The sequence below is a fragment of the Hydra viridissima genome, unplaced genomic scaffold (genome assembly GCF_058129835.1).
Source record: "Hydra viridissima isolate aposymbiotic clone 2 unplaced genomic scaffold, HvirCarnegie_v1 scaffold_9, whole genome shotgun sequence".
In the NCBI taxonomy this organism is placed as follows: Eukaryota; Metazoa; Cnidaria; class Hydrozoa; order Anthoathecata; family Hydridae; genus Hydra; species Hydra viridissima.
The window spans coordinates 5,171,675-5,188,859 of record NW_028324308.1 but is presented as its reverse complement, the minus strand read 5'-3'; the positions used below and the strand labels follow the sequence as shown (position 1 = coordinate 5,188,859).

Below are 17,185 nucleotides of genomic sequence, written 5' to 3'. Positions count from 1 at the left end.
ATGCTTCAAAAAAATCACATACTTATTTCGTAGACATAAATACGATTGAAAGCATTACAGCGTGTGGTCTAAAAAAGCGCTTAAATTTTTAACGTTAAATGAAAGTAGAACAAATGAACGATAAAAGCTGAGAAATGAAGTCATTTGTAGTTGAAGAAGCAAAATGGCCATTTATTGGATTTGAAACATGTTCACAAGATTTTGCTTTGTTTTGTTTTTGTAATGGTAATTACAAATATTATGAAGTTATTTTACGTAACTGTCTTTTTATTATTATCATTTTAATTATTCACTATTTAGTGACACGCTTTATCAGTGATTAACAGTTGTTAAACCAACATTATAAATGTGCTAAATAAGTTTGTTTCATTATTTGGTTTGTGACTAGGCATATATATGTGTGTGTGTGTGCGTGTGCGTGTGTGTGTGTGTGTGTGTGTGGGTGTACATACATACATACACACACACACACACACACACATATATATATATATATATATATATATATATATATATATATATATATATATATATATATATATATATATATATATATATATATATATATATATATATATATATATATATATATATATATATATATATATATATAAGGTAAGTGAGCTTAAATTGGTTTTAAAATGCTTAAAGATAACAATATAAAATCTTTTAATTATATTTGACTAATTAACAAAACGATTTTAATTTTAACTCGATTATAATATGGTTTGTTTATTTATTTATGAGTCAGATTTATGAGAAGGCGAACCTCTTCTTCGTCATTATATTTAAGTCATTATAAAAGGTTATTCTATCTGCAAGAACCACATAAACAAAATTGTACTTTTTATTGATTTAAGAGGTCAATTTTCAATTTTAATTTTTTCATCAACCTGATATGAAACGCTGTCAATCATAAAATCTGTATCAAGCGCGCATCTCACTAACCAATAATTAGCAATACTTCTCAAAGTAGTTTAAAGTTATTATTAAACTTCACACAGTTCCTAAAAAACGTGCTATCAAAGTAAAGCGAATGCGTAAACATAATTGGGAAATCGCCTGAAATTTTTTCAAAAAATTTTGTTTTACACGATTAACAAAATTTTATTGAACGTAGGTTGTTAGAGAGAATAAACAGACTTTATCGTATTAGATTTCTTTAAATTAAACCTTGTCTTAAATCTTTTTAACTTTAAGTAACGTGGAGAGTAAGTAAAAAGTGAGACACATTAAAAATGATCGTATGATGTAGTGCTATTTATCGTATAGTACTAATAGTGTAGTACGAGTTATCGAATGATGCAGTATTAATATTAGTACTTTGACACAGAAAAGGTCTTTTTTCAAAATTTCAAAATTGAATTTGATAGTAAAGGAAGTTATGCTCATAATAACTGTTAATTTTAAGTTATTTTAAGTTTTAATACTTTTGATTTTATAATATTGTAATGTAATATAATCTTATAATACCATGAAGTTTTACAAATTATAAAATCATATAATATTAAATTAGTATTTAAAATGTAGTTTTATAATATCGTATAGGGGTAATTTTCGTGGAAGGAAATGAATTTTATTTGAATATAAAAAATTTTGCGTGGAATCTTTTTATTTAGTAGTGAAGGTTTTAAAGATCTTAAAGTTAATAGAAAACAAGAAAGTAAAATAAAAAAAGAAACCAAATGAGAATTCTTTTTTATTTATTACTTTTTCTTTACAACTTAAAAAAGGTTGTTTTTTTTCTTCATTATAAAATGTGTTTGAAATTTTTTTGAATGCCTGAACAAAAATTGATCCGCCTTCGAAATAAAGCATTATAATAGTCATCGCTATGAGCGTATGTTGGAGATAAATGATAAACGCGCATTCAAATATTTTATTTATATAACTAATAATTTAATATTTCATTGTATACATTTCAATAAAAAAAAAAAAAATTTCCTCTATTATGTTCGTAAATTCTTAAAGCTCTATGTTAATAAAAATAAAACCCTATTTTACGACTTCTTTTATTCAGTAAGCCCGTGGCAAATCCAAATTATAGTTTTAATAGCAACGAGAAATAAAAAGACTTTCATCTTTAGTAAATGATGTTCACATGTCGAATGCCATGTTAAAACAGAAACTGACGAGATTTTTTTATTGTTCTGAATATATTATGCTGAAAAAAAAATTAACCTTTGATATAGAAGTTCCACCCACTGATAATATTTGTTTAGTAAATAGTACTTACAGTAAAAAAAAATAACTTAAAAAAAAAAGTGATAGTCGGGTTTTCGAATCCTATGCCATGGTTTAACTGCACACGTGTTTTGTTGATTTAGCCTTTGTAAAGCGTTTACATTTTTTGTGTGGAAATGATGGGTTATTAAAATGCTAGTTGGAATGTAGCCGTTAGGGGGTTAACGTAAATGAAAAAGCTTTATATTGTCTGTTGTTAGCTACTTGAACTTTGCGTAATCTATTTACCATAGAAGTGTTAATGCGAGTGTTAATGCGAGTGCTAATGCGAGCGATATTTAGGACCTCCTCCTATCGAGTTTATAGTCAAATAAAACTAAAAGTATTATTTAATGAAAGGTAAAAAGTTCTGAATTAAAAATTCGCTCAGTTAGACCTATTTAAACTATTAGAAATCCAATTACAAGAATATTAAAAAGATTATATATGGTTCTCCAAATTTAACTTGAAACAAAAGCAAGCTGCAAGCAACATCTATTGGAAAAAACATTAAAGGTCAGTCGTTTTTCTTTATATATATATATATATATATATATATATATATATATATATATATATATATATATATATATATATATATATATATATATATATATATATATATATATATATATATGTATATATATATATATATATATATATATATATATATATATAGTATAAAACAACATATATGTATGTATATATGTTTTTTTTTTGGAATTCACTTAAAAGTTAGATGACGGAAACTTCTTTAAAATTTCTAAATTTAATGTTTAAAACTGCGTTTAATATTCATGATTACGAAACAGAAAACCTTTCATTCCATTATTTATTGATTATCACCATATGGATATAAAATTAAAACTTATGTGTAAATATACATTATATATATTTAAATTTTACATACAGCTATATTTTTTTAGAGTATATTTTAAAAATATTTATTTATATTTTCATCGCGTTTATATAATCTAAACACTCTTGAGTTTCTTAATCGCTTTCTAGCGCGCGTTTTTACATTATTTTATCAGTTTGCTGAATAATTTATAGTTTCTTTCAAAGGGTTTCCTCCCACTACAAAAAAGATTTCTTTTTTTATTCTTTCAAAAAACTTACTAGAGGAGCAGACGATCACGAGAGAATGTTAAAGTAACTGTTTTTTTGTGATGTAAATGAGGTTTAGGTAAGCAATTTAATTTGGAAATAATCCAACTTATAAAAGAGCGTCAGTTTCCGAACAATAAAACATCCAGTTATACTAAGAATAAGTTTTTATAAGGAACTCAATATAATTCAAGTTCAACCAGATGCATTAAAATGGTAAATGTTTTTGTTTAATGTTTTCTCAACGCCAAATGAACAAATATGGCGCATAGAATTTTTGCATAATATAAAGTTGTTGCGTTTTTTTTTTTTTTTTAATTAAAAAACAAACAAATTTTGTTTAAAATTTTTTTCCGTCCATTAAATGCAAAGCTATATCAAAAATGTAAGCTTTTCTCTTATTTAATTATCTTTAATTACATCTTTACATCCTTTCAACAACTTAAACAAGCAATCATTCGCAAATAAAAAAAAAAGTTGACTAAAAAACTGGAGACTAGTTTACTAATACTTGTATAGCTCCATTCAAATAAGCCCCTTTTGTATTAAGTGTTGAGTCTTGTGAAGTATTTCAAAGAAATGGGAGGACCTGATGTAAATAAAATCAAATACAAAAAAATGTTTGCTTAAAAAAAATAAAAAAAACGTGTTAACGGCTTAAACTAATGGTGTTGTGTTTTATTATGTGCAAATCGTATTACATTGGCAAGTAACTAATATCGATAAGAATTTAAGGCACCAATTCCACTGATTCCTAGACAAAATTCATTTATTTAAAAAAAAAAAAAAAAAATTTATATATATAATCTAAGTGATTCGTCAAATCTTAATTTATAAATTAAAAGATGATTTTACGAATCCCAGTATTATTTTTGTTACTGAGTTTTTTGTTTTTTTGTTTTTATGAATTAGTTCATTGAAAAATTATTAATAAATGTTAGGTATAACATAGCTAGCATGCAACATTCTAAGGATTAATATGAACAAGAGTTCGTGGCTCCGTCTGTTAATCTGAACGCAAAACCCCATGCTCTTATTATTAAATTATGTTCTATACTGAATGATATTCAACGAAAGCCAACTTCTCACTTAATTTGATCCACGACTATTTTTAACTTGTTAAAAAATTTAAAATAAAGTCCAATAAATATACTTCACTTTTTTTGATTTTTTTTTTTTGCAAAATGCAAAAGTTAAAAGTAATAAATATTTTTAGTAAATGACAATTTTTTTAAACGTGTATTTTCATAAAACAAACTCACAAACGTTTCATTTATTTATTCATTTAATAAAAAGTTTTCTTTTAAATAATCTATAAATATTAGGAGACAATGATTTACCATAAGCCATTGGCTTAATAAGATTAATGAAATAAAAATATTTTATTGTAAAAGAATAGTTTTTTTTTTCTCAAGGGAAAAATTAAATACAAGAATTCTTGTTAACTGCGGGTTGTCTTAAAATTTGTTTAGAGTTTATTTTGCGACAAGATTTCAGTTTATATTGTTTTTATATTGAGGAGTCGCGTATCGCTACAAGATAATTTAAACAAGAAATTTTCTTCTGGTTTTCATGTCTCGTTTACTTTTTTTTTATGAAAACATATTTGGTTTTAGAAACGCAGTTTTTCTTTTAAGAAACGATGATTTTTATTTGATTGGATCTTTATTTGATTGGATCTTTATTTGATTGGATCTTTATTTGTTATCATTTCATATTATTTAAGTTTGAGTTTTATCGATTATTTAAATAATTTTAAAAAAACTTTTGTTTGACCTCTATTCTTTTTTCAGCGAAGCAAAATTTTTGCAAACAAAGTATGAAAAATGAAGAAAAAGTACGCAACCGGTTTTTCATTGACACGCTGCGTGATTCATCTTCTATGTTTAAATGTTATTATTTGCGAACCGCGAGGATTCAGAGCTAGGCACGAAACCCGTAAGTGTGAAAAGATTTTAATTTCACAGTGTCAAGAAGTTGGATATAACTTAACTTTCATGCCAAATGAATACGGACAAAAAAATCAAGCTGAGGCAGGACGAATTATTAGTGAGTTCTGGCCCTTGGTCCTAGTTAATTGTTCTAATTACCTAAAGAATTTTGTGTGCGCCATCTATGTTCCGATGTGTGATCCATTATTTGACAAAGAGGTTGTGCCTTGCCGGTCATTTTGTGAAGATGTTCGTGATTCTTGTGAACCGATCATGATACGAAATAATTATTTCTGGCCGGATCATTTGAAATGCTCTAAGTTTCCGACAAGTGAAGAAAACAGTATATGTATGAAACCAGATTCGGATCCTCCCAAACCTTCCGTTAAAACAAATAAAAATACATATCCAAAGACCGAAAACAAGCACATGATACTAAAAGAAAAATCAATACCAGTAGTTCAATCAAAAGAGGTTTTCCAAGGTACAGCTTTTAGTACTACAGAATGTGGATGCTTATGCAAATATCCTTTTGTTGGCGCTAATTCCAGCTCTACTACAGATTTGCTACCTCCTTGTGTACTGCCATGCGGGCAGTATTTCTTCAGTAACACTCAAAATACCTTTATGAAGTTCTGGTTAGGTTTATGGTCCATACTCACATTTATTACTACAGCTATTACGTTACTCACTTTTGTAATAGACCGCACAAGATTCGCCTTTGTAGAGCGGCCTATAATTCTAATTTCTTTTTGTTACTTTGTAGTATCCTTTGGATACATTATGCGCCTTATATACGGTTACAAAGCAATCGCATGTAATGATCATACTGGTTTCATGCATTATGCTGCTACCGGACCAGTAAGCTGTACAGCAGTCTTTATTTTAACTTATTTTTTTACTAACGTTTCTTGGATCTGGTGGGTTGTACTTTCCATTAATTGGTTTCTCTCATCAGGTCTCAAATGGACTAACGATACTATATCTAGTTACTCTCAATACTTCCATTTTGTAGCCTGGCTCATTCCTACAATCCAAACCATGGCCATATTGGCTATGTCTGCCATTGACGGTGATCCTGTTTCCGGTTTATGTTCTGTGGGTAACCATGACAGTAACACTCTTACGATTTTTGTAATTGGTCCTCTGTTAATATATACAATGCTATCGCTGTCATTTTTTATAGCTGGCGTCGTGGCTAAACTCAAAGTAGATCATGGTGCACAGAACGATGCTAGAAACTCTCTTAAACCACGACGGTTTTTGTCACGAGTAGGATTATTTACATTCATATTATTTGTACCTGCAGTTTCGCTGCTTGGTTGCTTCTTTTATGAGCACAGTAACAAAGAAATATGGGAAAAATCAGCAAATTGTGAATGTATACATAATAAAAAGCGTCCTATATTTTATGCATTTTTGTTAAAGTACCTGATGTCACTTGTGGTAGGAGTGATAATAGGTCTATGGATATTAAACACAACTACTTTAAAAGCATGGGGTAATTTCTTTAAAAAACCCTGTACTAGTAAAAATAGATTGGTAAAAGAAAAGATTAGCTCCTTGACTTCAAACAATGGCAAAAAAACCGGCGTTGCATTATAGTATATTAAACGCTTCTGTACAAAAAAAAAAAAAATGTATGTAAATATTTTTTCATTAAAATAAATTGTTAAATACCTTCAGTAATTTAAGAATGAAAAAAAAATTTTTATTGAGCTTTAAAAAAAAAAAAAAACCGTGTTACGATCTTTTGATTAAAAACGAGTTTACGGTTTTTTTGTGAGAATCATTATTCTATGGCTGCATTCAACCAATTTATGATTTTTTTCGATTTAATACAGACCCACAACTTAATTTTTAGTTTCGATTTAAGTGCTTGATGAATTGAAATTGATATTTGGACACGTCATTATTAAAAAATCTACAAAAACAAATGGTACACAATTTAATATTTTAGTTTTTTTCGAGATTTTAATTGATAAAGAAATGTTATTAACTGAAATAAGAAGCAATGTTATGCAATCTCATTCACGGAAATATTAAACTAATATATATATATATATATATATATATATATATATATATATATATATATACACACATTTGATGAAAAGTAAAAGCTGAGCAGTCAAAATGTAAAAAGTGTGACAACCAACCCCACTCTCCCCTATGTATGTATGTATGTATGTATGTATGTATGTATGTATGTATGTATGTATGTATGTATGTATGTATGTATGTATGTATGTATGTATGTATGTATGTATGTATGTATGTATAGTTTAATATATAGTAAGCTTCCTATCAAAGAAAAAATTTAAATGAAAGTCAAAGAAGAAGTTGTGGATTGGCAAAATTTCAAGTGTTAGGGGTGTTATGACATGGATTGAAATTGGCAATTTAGGGTTTATTAATTCAGCAATTTGTTTGTATATTTATTTCGCCATTAAAAAATATTTACAAAATAACATACTTGTAGCAAGCAAAATGACCGGAGGAAAAAGAAGACATGAGTTAGCTTTAACAACAATCTATGTTGAAGATTTATTTATTTACAGATGTTTTACAGTTAACGTATTTTCAGACGTTTTAAAATATAAGCAAAATTGATTTGGTCTGCGATTAATGAAAGTTTGTTACTTTTAAAGATCGATTTCTTTGATTAGTTCTTAAAACATATGTAGTTCAAAAACACAAATTCCAAAAAGAGTTTTTTATAAATTGAATCGTTTACTTGTTTTATTCGGCAGGAATAGCTAATTGCACTTTGATTTTATCATCGCCAATATACCGCGATTTTATCATCGCCGATGTATCTTAACGTGGGACAATTCATAAAAATAGCAAACGTGAGGTGAAATTTCATTTTCTTGAGCTTCAGTTTCATTTTAATTAAAATCGTCGAAATTGCTTTGCAAAACTTGTTGTCTGTCCTAAAAAAAAGACAAAAGTCTTAAGCCGTAAGAGACTTTTTATCACATGGCAACACGGATGCAAATCATACTTCGAATAAACGAGGAGAATTTTATGTAAAACTAATTATGTTCAGGATTTTTCTATGTAGTAAACTTGTCCAGCTTTTTTTACCTGGCATGACCATTCTAGAATTTTTGTATCTGCAGAACCACTATAGAGTACCTATATTTCAAAAAAAAAAAACAAAAAAAAAACAAGCATTGAAATTAAAATCAAAAACTTATATTTAATAAACAGAAAGAAGTACTATAAAGTAAAAATATATCATAGATAATACATATTAATAAAATGGAAGCAATAATAAAGTTATATGTAAAGAAAAAATCATGTCACAGATGTGACCAATATTTTGTATATGAACTATTAAATTAGTTTTGTATTTTTCATCCCAATCATGTCTAAAAAAATTTTAACTAACCTTCCATAAAATATTATATTGTTGCGATATTGGACTTAAATATTCATCCTGTTAAAAAAGTGTTTTCTGTTCTTATAGTTATTTAATAGAAAGTAACAAAAATTCCTATTCATAAAAGCTAACCTAGTAGAATCAACTTGAACAAAAGTGAAGCATGTAAGTATAAAGTGAATTTTGGTGTGAAATGAAATTTAGTTTTTTGCAATTATAAGATACAGATGTCATTATAGCTAAAGAAATGTATTGAAAAATTAGTCATTACATGAATGATATCTTTAACCTCTACTATAAAAAGATATTAGAAATATGTTTGAAACATACCATTGCATCGTTATTAAACTCACAAGAGGTAGCTTCCATTAAATGAGCAGAAAAGATTTTTGTACATTTACCAGTATGTATCTCAAATACTTTTACTTTCTCTTGAGATGGAATGAACATAACATCATCAACCAAGCTGCTTGTCACAGAAAGTCGCACTGGCCGGCGAAACTCATTAGCAACATATCCGTAGCTCGTCTATACACAATTAATTTCATTAGTCAAATACCAAAAACAAAAAGTAAAATTAAATGGTCATAACAAACTGATCTATATTTGGAACTTTAAATATAATTTAAATTGCCCAAAAACTTAATAGAGATAACAATTTAAATTAAGTTAAATCTTATAATACTTTTGATTGGTTAATCATTTTTTATTGGTTGATTCATTTATTCCATTATACCAACATACAAACATGAATCTTACCTTCACTTGAGTTCCAGTTGATAAATCCCATAAACCAACTGTTTTATCTGTAGAATAAGTTATGAGATAAAGACCATCTTGAGTGAAGCATATTCCATTAACAGCTCCATCATGAGCACCTATTCAACATGTAAATTCTTCAGCTAAACTAACTTTTTTGAACCTAAAATCTTATTTGCTCCAGACCAACACAGAACAGAAGAACAGAAAGAGAAACAAGGATGTAAGAGAGAGGAAATGACTCGGACAAATTTTTATTTTGCACTTGTCATAAGAAAAACATTCTTAATATAAATATTTAAAAATATATAAATCTTAATATAAATATTTAAAAATATATAAATCTTAGTATAAATATTTAAAAATATATAAATCTTAATATAAATATTTAAAAATATATAAATTTAAAACATTTTATTAATATAAATATTTAAAAATATATAAATTTAAAACTTTTTATTAATATAAATATTTAAAAATATATAAATTTAAAACTTTTTATAAATATAAATATTTAAAAATATATAAATTTGTTAAGTTATCCAATAACTAAAAAAAAAACAAACTTTTTTTGAGCGTCAAAATTTCCAACAGAAAATACTTTATTCAATTTAACATTTTTTTAGCATTTGTAGGTGTATGTAAAAACTGTACCTTTAGCACCATTTGACAATTTCATTAGTAAAGAATTTGATTTGCGTACATCCCATATATAAACTTCACCTGACACACTAATTTAATGCAAGTTTAATAATAGAAAAACATTATAAATTAATTGATTTAAATTTGCTTGTGCAACATCTATTGTAAATAATATTTAAAACAAAATTAGCTATTTTACAATTGGTAACAACGTAAACAAAATTTTTACATCTGAACAAAATAAACAACTAAATTTAAAAAAAACCTAGTTGATACTAAGAGGTTTTGATTTCGAGGCGACCATTTGGTTAATAAAGAACTGCTTTGATGACCTAAATAAAAGTGCTAGTGGTAACTATCTAGTAGAGTGTTACATAATTTGATTGCTTGCCAGATCTCTTCTTTCCCAATAAATTTTTGCTTTTTAATTAATATCTTTTGTACTTGCTTTTTAAGGAACGCATTTTTAAAATTTTATTTCAAAGTTCTTTTTTTTTTTTTTATGAATTTCTCTTTAGAAGAACTCTTTTTCTATGAAACTTTTTCTCTGGGAACAAAGATGACCTACTTTAACTAGCATAGCACCAACTGATGTTAACTATTGAACTTATCTCAATATTAATCCAATATTTAGGTTTTTAAAACTTTAAATTAGATTAAAAGCTATAAAAAGAAAAATTTAACCTTTGACTGTGTGGTTCTTAGATCCACTTTTGAGATCACACAAATACAGGTTGCAGTCATTCGAAGTAACTTAAAAAAAAAATTCTTTAAAATTATCTTTTTAAAAACTAATTCTCTAAAGAAACATTTTAAAAAATAAATTCTTCAAAAAAATTATACGCGCATTTAAAACATTTCAATGTAAGCCAATAAATATCTTACTCGAAATAAATGAATTTAAAAAGACTATAGGGAAGTAAACTGTTTGCTCTAAAAGAATTCCAAATTTATCAAATGTCTCATAAAAAAAAGTGCAAACCTGGATTTTATTTAAGAATGAAGGACATTTTGAAGGATATCAAAATTTTGCTAAAATAATGTCAGGTTGTTCCATTTTAATTTAACAATGTAAAGAAATTAAACTTTTGAATGAGATTCTTGTATGATCTTTTTTACCACTAATATACATTTTTCAAAATTGAGATGTCTTACCAGATACTAGAGAATGATGTTGACTAGGTGAAATATCAAAGTTAGATACTTTTTGTTGAAATTCAAACTTGTAAGCAACCTTTAAAGATAAATGGATATTTAAGTTAGATTAATAGGAATGTAAAATAGGAACTAGAACTTCAAGCAGAAGTTTACTTACAGTGTAAACCTTTGTAAACATCAACCTGGTGCAGAATTAAACCTACAAACCTTAAAATTTAACTTTAGAATTTGTTTGGAAAGATGACAATGAAGAGCAATTCATTGTCTAATTTTGATTTAGTTGTCTTAATATGATTATCAATAGCTTTAAAACCTACATTTCATTGGGCTAAATAACATGTGTAAAAGAGGGTGTCCTGTGTAAATAGCGGTATATCCGTGTAAATAATGATGCACCTGTGTTATTTACACAATGCACCTGTGTAAACTTAAATTTTGAGAAAGACTTTTTTTTTTTTGTAGGAAAATTTTTGTAATGATCAATTCATTTTAATGATATTATGAACAGATGTTTTACAAACTTAAAAATCAATTAATTTAAAAAAAGACCATTAATTTTTGCTGAACATTTTTTAACCTGCAGCTCATTTGCATCCCAGACTTGCATTGTTTGGTCTGCTGAGAGACTCATAAATATTCCAGTATCATGAGGATACCATTGCACACATTCAACAGACATTTTATGTCTTCCAGAATTTGTTCTAAAAAAAAAAACTAAAAAATTAAATCACTTGCAGCACCTAATGGATCTAAATATAATGGATTTGATTATGTTGCTAATGTATAAGTATATATATATATATATATATATATATATATATATATATATATATATATATATATATATATATATATATATATATATATATATATATATATATATATATATATATATATATATATATTTAACTATTATTTGTGGAATATCACATAAGTACGAAATTTAACTAAAACATATTTACATTTTAAAGCACAAGAACAGCATATCTTCATTGATCTATTTACCACTTAATGCATCAAGCTTCACTTAATGCATCAAGTCTCCTTTAAGAAATTAAAATTCTTTTTGTATGCTTTTTACAACATTTAATGAATAGATAAAAATTGGTAAAAAAAGTATTTTTCACCTATCAATAACAGCTGCATTTCTATATAGACCTTCTTTAAATGGTTTGTAAAGATCAAATATTGAGATTCCCCCATTCCCATATGCTGAAAGCAAGCTAAAATATAGTTTATGTAATACTTAAAATTTACAATAAAAAAAAATGTATTAGCTTAAATTTACTTTCAATATTTTTAAAAAATATTTACATTTGTAATAATTATGAGATATTATAAGTTAAACTTTAATTAACTTCAAACATATCACTGCAAAAGTCATACATGTAAAACAGAAAAACATTACACATACAATCTATTCTCAATCTTCTCAAGATCAATCCAATTAACCCTGCTGTTGAAAGATGATTCAAATTTATTAAAGCTCAAATCAGCACCATGCAATATTGAAGAACAAAATTGGCGAGGAATGTTTTGAACTTTTCCTTGTAACTGTTGCTTTAATAACATTTTATCTTGAGAATCAATTGCCCTTCTCAGGTGCATTTTAATTGGTTTAAAGTCAACTCAGTTCATTACCCTGTAAATAATACCTAATAATAACTGTATAACATTTAGCTTAGTATGTATAACTTTTATGATATATTAAAGGGTTAAGAAGGTCATTATAAAACTTTTATATCAACTTAAATACACAATATCATGGCTACCAGAACATTTTATGTGGCCACCATCTTGAATCAACAGAGGAATATATCAGTTTCAACGATAATATTTAGGAGTGGAAGTGAGCATATTGTTAAATGAAAAATCTTTCAGCAACAGCTAAATATTATTTGTATCTCAAGAATTCTTTTTGGTAAGAAATTTTCAAGAAGAGCATGAAAAAAGTAGATTAATTAAAAAAACATCAAAAAATAATGATCAAATAAATTCAAACTTCTTTTAACTCAGGTTTTCTTACTAAAAATCCAATAAAATTAACATTTTGCCTGCTTTGATGTCAAAAGTATCCATAGATGGAGTTGCAGTTTGGAAGTTTGTTAATCCTGTATGACTTATATCCTTCGATACAACATCTAACAACTCAGGAATTTAGAACGGTATTTTACTAGAAAAAAAATCTTTATGAGTTTTAAAAAAACATATTCTTGGTTAAAAAATAGATTTTTGAAAAGTGTTTCTGAGCAACCAAAAAGGACAAAAGTAGTTTATTAAAAATATGGAAAATAAATTTGTTAATTCAATATTATTTAAAGAATACTGATACAATCATAAATGTTATCTGGAACAGTTTAATTTATTTAAGCAAAGTTTTTTGATTGTTTTTGATTTTTACTTTGACTATTTTAAAATAGTTTGTGTAATCAGTAAAGAAATACAAAGGTTTAAATTTTTTGCATTAGCCAACAATATAAATATGAACAGAAGTAGATTAAGACAGAAATATCTTGGGTGGTATCCTAACATATACACACATTTATTATGTTAAATTTTTTAAAAATATAACTTATAAAGTGAAAAATAAATTTTGCTACTGCACTGAATATCATATAAAACATAACAGCAGATTGTCATTGTTCTTAATTTGATTCTATATTACTTTTGCTTTTCCTCATTGATAACAATTTAAAAACAAATAATCTTCTAAAAGTATAAAACTGAATTTTTATTTTTTTTACATAATTTCAGTCCCAAAAACCAACTTAGTAAATTTCTTAGTTAACTTTTATCCTATTTATATGCATTACTTACAAACATAACTTTTTAATTATATTTTATAAAACTAAATTGATATTCACAAAAAACATTACATTAGAAAAGCTATCTGTTTAAATAAATAAATAATTAAATCTTTACTCAATACCATGAGCAAATATCATAACAATTCCAGGTTCTTGTACAAGTACATCCCCCATATGATGATTTTCACATGCCATTACAATTACAGCTTGTCTGCCAGGTATACGCCTTGCTATATATTGTTCATACTGGCGTCTGTTCATTTGTCGAGTCTCCAAAGTACTTAAACCTTGTGACCAGCGACGCTCATGAGCATTTTCCATAAGGTCATCAAGGATATAAGATGGGCATCCACTATCTAAGAGAGATCTACGAATTACTGCTTGTAAAACAGCATCAGGAGTTGATATCATTCCTCCCCATCGTGTAACTTTTGCTTTAGGTAATGACTGCAGCCACTGTAAAACTTCATCAGTGCAATCTGTAAAACCTCTCTGGAGAGGTGGTAATGCAATTGTTGACATGTGAAAACCCCTCATCACATCAGTGACAACATTAACTTCACGTTTCAATTCATTAATTTGATACTGACAATCAAGCACTTGCTCTTTCATTTCATTGATTTGCACACTTTGTGCATTAATGATAGCATGTAACTCTTTTACACAATTATGTTGTCCAATTTCATCAAGAGGAATAATTAGATTGCATCCATGATCACAGCGAACAGGCCGCTTTGGATTGTGATCACAATCAGCTAGATGCGTATTAAGAGCATCTAATTTTACATTTGCTGTACAACCAAAACTAGAATTATTACAACTTATTGTGAGCCTTGCAAGAAGGTTCTTCAGAATTCGAGGAACAGCTTTTAACTGAGCAATAGTTATTATTTGTCTGTCAACAGGACAAGTTAATTGATGATTCAACCATTCTTGTATACATCCTCTGCAAAATGCATGCTCACAAATTGGTGCTTGAACTGGATCTTCAAGAACTCCACTACATATTGGGCATATCAGCTCTTCATCAACTTCACAACCAATGAATCGATTTACATCATAACCCATGCTGCATAAACATAATTTTAAAGAACATGTCAATATATAATATACAATTTATCAAGAGTGTATAACTAAATACCTTGATGACAATCTATATGTGTGGGGCAAATGTAAAATATTCTAAAAAAATTATTATATCTGATAATTTTCACAACTTGTTAAGTATAAAACTCATGCCTAACTCTACCAAACCAAATAACAAAATAATGCATATTCCAAACTTCTTTGACAGATACATACAACCATGATTATATAAAATATTTCAGATGGCATAATAAGTGTTTTAGAAAGCATGATCATCGTGCTTTCTAAAACACTTATTATGACATGCATCATGATGATGCATGTCATTGTTATTATTGTCTAGGGACATGGGTTTTGCATAAAAAAATATTGTAAGGCTCTTCTTTACATAGAAATCTAAAAGCTTTCTATTTCATTTTATTTTTATCTGTTTTAATGTACAGGAAAAAATTTAAACCCGAATAATATTACTAATATACTTCAGTATAATAAGTAGCAGATAGTATCAGGTACACATTTTATGATTTATCGCTCGAGAAAATTATTTTGTTTTTTTAATGCTCAATGATTTCTCTGTTATACAGATTCGGTAAAATACACTAGTTTTGTCTACTACTTGTGTCAAAAAATTGTGTTCTTTTACCTATTTCCCCAATTCGCGGGGCCAAAGTACGGCGATATTGTCTTTTTAAAACTGTTGAGTCTTTTTGGTCCCATGGCTCGGAACTCCATCCATATGGAAAGCATAGTTCCCATCTGGGAAGGTTTTTTTGTTTTTTCAAATGATTGGTTTAAACCTTTGTATTCCCTTTTTTTTTTCTTTCTCTTTAACATGAGTGTATATTTTTTCACTATTTGAAGACCGAGTAAACTTATTGAATGAAGATGCTTTCTGTAGCACACAGGTGGGGTACTATCACCACTCTGAATAATAAATTGATTAGGCTGCGGTTAATATCTTCTCATTTAAAAAGAATATGGTTATTGATTGGGCTATAGCTTTTTCAAGAATTTAAAAGCTTTTTTTGATTGCTCTAATTTGAGAACTTTGAGTCTTTCTGTCAAAATTTGATTTGTAAGTCTGACAAGACTGACCTTCCCAAAAGTCTTTAGAGTCCTTCTCACGGTCTTTTCATCAACTTCAAACTTTTTTTCTTTCTAATAGGAACGGTAAGTTTCTTCACATCATACTTCTTCACACAACATTCAACTTCTTGAGTTGTGCAATGAACTTCTTGTCAACTATTTTGCTCACAGGAGCTGGCATCTGAGCCCTTTCACAGTACTAACGTTTTTTTACCTTATAAACTGTATTTTCAGATGCTCCAGATATTCTGATCACGTCTCTTGTTGGTATTTCTCTTATAGGTGCACTGTTGAAATAGCTAAAAAAGAAATAAAAAGGAGTTAATTCAAATCAAATATTACTTTGGTCTCAGATTTTTCTTTGGTCTACAAATCTTGGTTTAAGATTGTTCCGGACAACAAAAAATTTCAGAACACGTCATACTCAATCTCTTCCCATTCATATCTTAGCAAACAAATATTTTTTAACCAATTTCGCCAATCCTCAACATACTACAAATTTACAAACTACAAGTTTCAGTTTTAATCAATCAAAATTAATTTCATTATGCAAGAACATACCAGTTCACAAAATATCTCACAATAATTATACCACAGCATACAAATCCACCAATTACTGACTCCAAAATATGTTTTATATTTATGCGCTATTTTAAGAGCTACAACCTATAAAATAAAGATAGTCTTTATCATACTTTTGTATTAAGATTATGACAAGCAAATTAAGAACAGAATACAGTTCAAGTTAACCCACTACTTTTATTTTAAAAGGTGCTTTCAATAATAGATATCAGTCGTAGAAAAAAAAAAAAAGCAAATGTAAGAAGTAAAATGATTGAAAAATATTTTGAAAATTTGCTTTGTTCCTGTCATAAAATTAATTCAATAATAAACTCTAATATTAATACAGGTCAAATACTAAAAACTTAATTGGCAGAAAAGAAAACAGAATTTTTGTCAGCATTTTTCATTCAATTTTTAATATCTGTGTTTTGTGA

General features: G+C 27.2%; 3 protein-coding genes across 8 annotated transcripts; 1 reads left to right on the top strand and 2 right to left on the bottom strand.

Annotated features, from left to right (window-relative positions):
• The first annotated feature begins 2,060 nt into the window (after nucleotides 1-2,060).
• On the top strand, nucleotides 2,061-6,900 carry LOC145185779 (frizzled-5-like). 3 transcript variants are annotated; one of them, XM_090097928.1, is made up of 2 exons: nucleotides 2,061-2,739; nucleotides 5,124-6,900. In XM_090097928.1, the coding sequence occupies exon 2, from the start codon at nucleotides 5,157-5,159 to the stop codon at nucleotides 6,864-6,866; it is 1,710 nt and encodes a 569-aa protein (XP_089954054.1). In that variant the 5' UTR covers nucleotides 2,061-2,739; nucleotides 5,124-5,156; the 3' UTR covers nucleotides 6,867-6,900. The 3 variants fall into 3 exon arrangements, with proteins under 3 accessions (XP_089954054.1, XP_079917915.2, XP_089954055.1); XM_080061789.2 differs by lacking the exon at nucleotides 2,061-2,739 and adding an exon at nucleotides 3,311-3,409; XM_090097929.1 differs by lacking the exon at nucleotides 2,061-2,739 and adding an exon at nucleotides 3,352-3,546.
• An 878-nt stretch (nucleotides 6,901-7,778) lies between these two features.
• Nucleotides 7,779-13,616, bottom strand: LOC145185782 (DNA excision repair protein ERCC-8-like). Of its 4 annotated transcripts, XM_090098568.1 has the most exons (13): nucleotides 13,263-13,383; nucleotides 12,623-12,850; nucleotides 12,336-12,431; nucleotides 12,171-12,252; nucleotides 11,786-11,909; nucleotides 11,206-11,284; nucleotides 10,735-10,803; nucleotides 10,316-10,382; nucleotides 10,063-10,139; nucleotides 9,409-9,527; nucleotides 8,980-9,177; nucleotides 8,352-8,402; nucleotides 7,779-8,197 (listed from the first exon to the last, which is right to left on the bottom strand). In XM_090098568.1, the coding sequence occupies exons 4-13, from the start codon at nucleotides 12,191-12,193 to the stop codon at nucleotides 8,153-8,155; spliced, it is 852 nt and encodes a 283-aa protein (XP_089954694.1). In that variant the 5' UTR covers nucleotides 12,194-12,252; nucleotides 12,336-12,431; nucleotides 12,623-12,850; nucleotides 13,263-13,383; the 3' UTR covers nucleotides 7,779-8,152. The 4 variants fall into 4 exon arrangements, with proteins under 4 accessions (XP_089954694.1, XP_089954692.1, XP_089954691.1 ...); XM_090098566.1 differs by lacking the exon at nucleotides 12,171-12,252; XM_090098565.1 differs by lacking the exons at nucleotides 12,171-12,252; nucleotides 13,263-13,383 and adding an exon at nucleotides 12,981-13,101.
• Nucleotides 13,617-14,088: 472 nt separating this feature from the next.
• On the bottom strand, nucleotides 14,089-15,217 carry LOC145185812 (E3 ubiquitin-protein ligase NRDP1-like). The gene has a single exon (XM_080061828.2). The coding sequence runs from the start codon at nucleotides 15,081-15,083 to the stop codon at nucleotides 14,127-14,129; it is 957 nt and encodes a 318-aa protein (XP_079917954.2). The 5' UTR covers nucleotides 15,084-15,217; the 3' UTR covers nucleotides 14,089-14,126.
• Nucleotides 15,218-17,185: the final 1,968 nt, after the last annotated feature.

Bases quoted from the DNA above. Each gene is read 5' to 3' on its own strand.
- LOC145185779 (XM_090097928.1), top strand. From the start codon at position 5,157: ATGAAGAAAAAGTACGCAACCGGTTTTTCATTGACACGCTGCGTGATT.
- LOC145185782 (XM_090098564.1), bottom strand. From the start codon at position 12,816: ATGCACCTGAGAAGGGCAATTGATTCTCAAGATAAAATGTTATTAAAG. The intron at 11,285-11,785 runs GTTAAAAAATGT...TTATCTTTAAAG, and splicing joins GGGATGCAAATGAGCTGCAG to GTTGCTTACAAGTTTGAATT. The intron at 8,403-8,979 runs GTATGTTTCAAA...TTTGAAATATAG, and splicing joins AGTTTAATAACGATGCAATG to GTACTCTATAGTGGTTCTGC.
- LOC145185812 (XM_080061828.2), bottom strand. From the start codon at position 15,083: ATGGGTTATGATGTAAATCGATTCATTGGTTGTGAAGTTGATGAAGAG.